The sequence below is a fragment of the Diaphorina citri genome, unplaced genomic scaffold (genome assembly GCF_000475195.1).
Source record: "Diaphorina citri unplaced genomic scaffold, Diaci psyllid genome assembly version 1.1 scaffold10833, whole genome shotgun sequence".
In the NCBI taxonomy this organism is placed as follows: domain Eukaryota; kingdom Metazoa; phylum Arthropoda; class Insecta; order Hemiptera; family Psyllidae; genus Diaphorina; species Diaphorina citri.
The window spans coordinates 1-1,806 of record NW_007388207.1 but is presented as its reverse complement, the minus strand read 5'-3'; the positions used below and the strand labels follow the sequence as shown (position 1 = coordinate 1,806).

General features: G+C 38.3%; 1 protein-coding gene across 1 annotated transcript; it reads right to left on the bottom strand.

Annotated features, from left to right (window-relative positions):
• Positions 1-53: 53 nt before the first annotated feature.
• On the bottom strand, positions 54-1,599 carry LOC108254106 (glutamic acid-rich protein-like; the record flags this gene model as incomplete). Its single annotated transcript, XM_017449079.1, has 2 exons — positions 1,216-1,599; positions 54-1,122 (listed from the first exon to the last, which is right to left on the bottom strand). Coding segments are annotated over exons 1-2 (1,453 nt in total), but the record flags the coding sequence as incomplete, so codon positions are not given.
• Between the last annotated feature and the right edge of the window lie 207 nt (positions 1,600-1,806).

Below are 1,806 nucleotides of genomic sequence, written 5' to 3'. Positions count from 1 at the left end.
CATTAGCTCATTTATTGTTCAAGTTATTACATAGACGAGACTTTCTTTCTTACCTTGCTTCACCACACCCACTGATCTCTTCCTTCTGTCGGATTTTGTCGTTGACAGGAAATTAGGCAGTGTCTGCCCCATATACTCTTCCATTCTCTTCACCAAATTTTCCCCATATCCAACTGTTTCCGATTCATTAAACAAATTGAATATCTCATGTCGCTCGTTAGCTTTGTTTTTGGCATGTTCTTGGACTTTCTCTTGGAACTTTTCAAAATCTCCTGCTTTCCCATAGTCAAAGAACTGGGCATATCTTCGACGGCGCTTTCGGATACATCCCTTCTGTTTCATTTGATCTATGAAATCTTTTTCTTCCGGGTCCAACACAATGTTGTTATCCTTGTCGAATTTCATCTTTAGAATGTCATTTAGATTGCGCGAGGTGCCGTTGGTATTTCGGCTCGCTTTGGCGCTGACTTTATCCATCATCTTTTTCACCTTTGCTGCGTCCAGGTTCTTTTTCATGTCCCTCTTGTTCTTCGCTTGGTTAAAGATTTTGAGTTTGTCTGGATCGAAGCCTATTTCTCGTTTTGTTCTGTTGCCCGGTTCTTCAGTGTCTACAATGTTTTCTTTTCCAGCAGAGTTGTTTGTTTTGTTGCCCGGTTCTTCAGTATCTAGAACGTGTTTGTTTACAGAGTTGTTGCCATCTATGTTGTCTACATGTTCTTTTGTGGTAGAGTTGTCATCTATTTGGTGTACATTTTCTTTTGTAGGAGAGTCGTTGTCTACGTTATTGCCAATATTTGCTGTCTTTTTCACACGATTCAAGAGTTCAGTATCTGGAACGTGTTCTTTTGTACAGTTATTGCCATCTATGTTATCTATATGTTCTTTTGTAGCATTGTCGTTGTCTAAAACATGTTCGTTTGCAGAGTTGTCTATGATATTGTCAATGTTTGCTGTCTTTTCTACACGGTTTAATAGATGAGTTGCTTTACTTGTGATTTCATCAATAGGAGTACTGTCATTGTTGTTTTGAGTTGAATCTTTACCAATAGGAATACTGTTATAGTCTTGAGTTGTTTCGTGTTCATTTGCAATCATGTTTTCGTCTACATCTCGTGGAATTTTCTGTATCAATACTCCATGATTCTGTTTTTCTTCATCTTTCACATGTCTTTTCTTTCTGTTTGTTATTTTTTCGTTTCCATGTTCAGCATATACATTGAGGTCAGGGATTTCCAGCTCGGCCTCTCGCTTATCTCCTTTTTTTAGTTCGGCTTCTTCCTTATCTTCTTTTTTGAGTTCTGCCTTTTCCTTCTCTTCTTCTTTTTTCAGGTCTGTCGTTCGCTTCTCTTCTTCTTTCAGTTCTGTCGTTCGCTTTCCTTCTTTCATTTCTTCCTCTTTCTTCTCTTCTTCCTTCAACTTTTTCAGTTTCTCTGCGAACAAAAGAGATTGTTGATTAATCAGATCTTGCTCATGCAGTTTGATTCGGAATCGCAAGTAGTCTCGCGTCATTTCTGGGGTCCAATTTTGGACTCCTTCACCGTCTGCTTCTTGATCTAGAATGGAACCCAGTTTAGTGTGATTCCGCGCGGTGTCGTCCATGACTATAACTTGGCGTCGAGATCTTTTCGCAAAATCGGTTTTGTTAGGAAGATCCTCGAATGTTTTAAGTGTTTCCCCTAGAAATTTTGCGTTTTTATTAGACACATAAATGGAGATGTTAAGTTTATGAACATTATCAATGTAAATTAAATTATTTGTATTAGAGATATCTCTGTCTTCAAGTGTTTTCCCTAGAATATCGTAAGG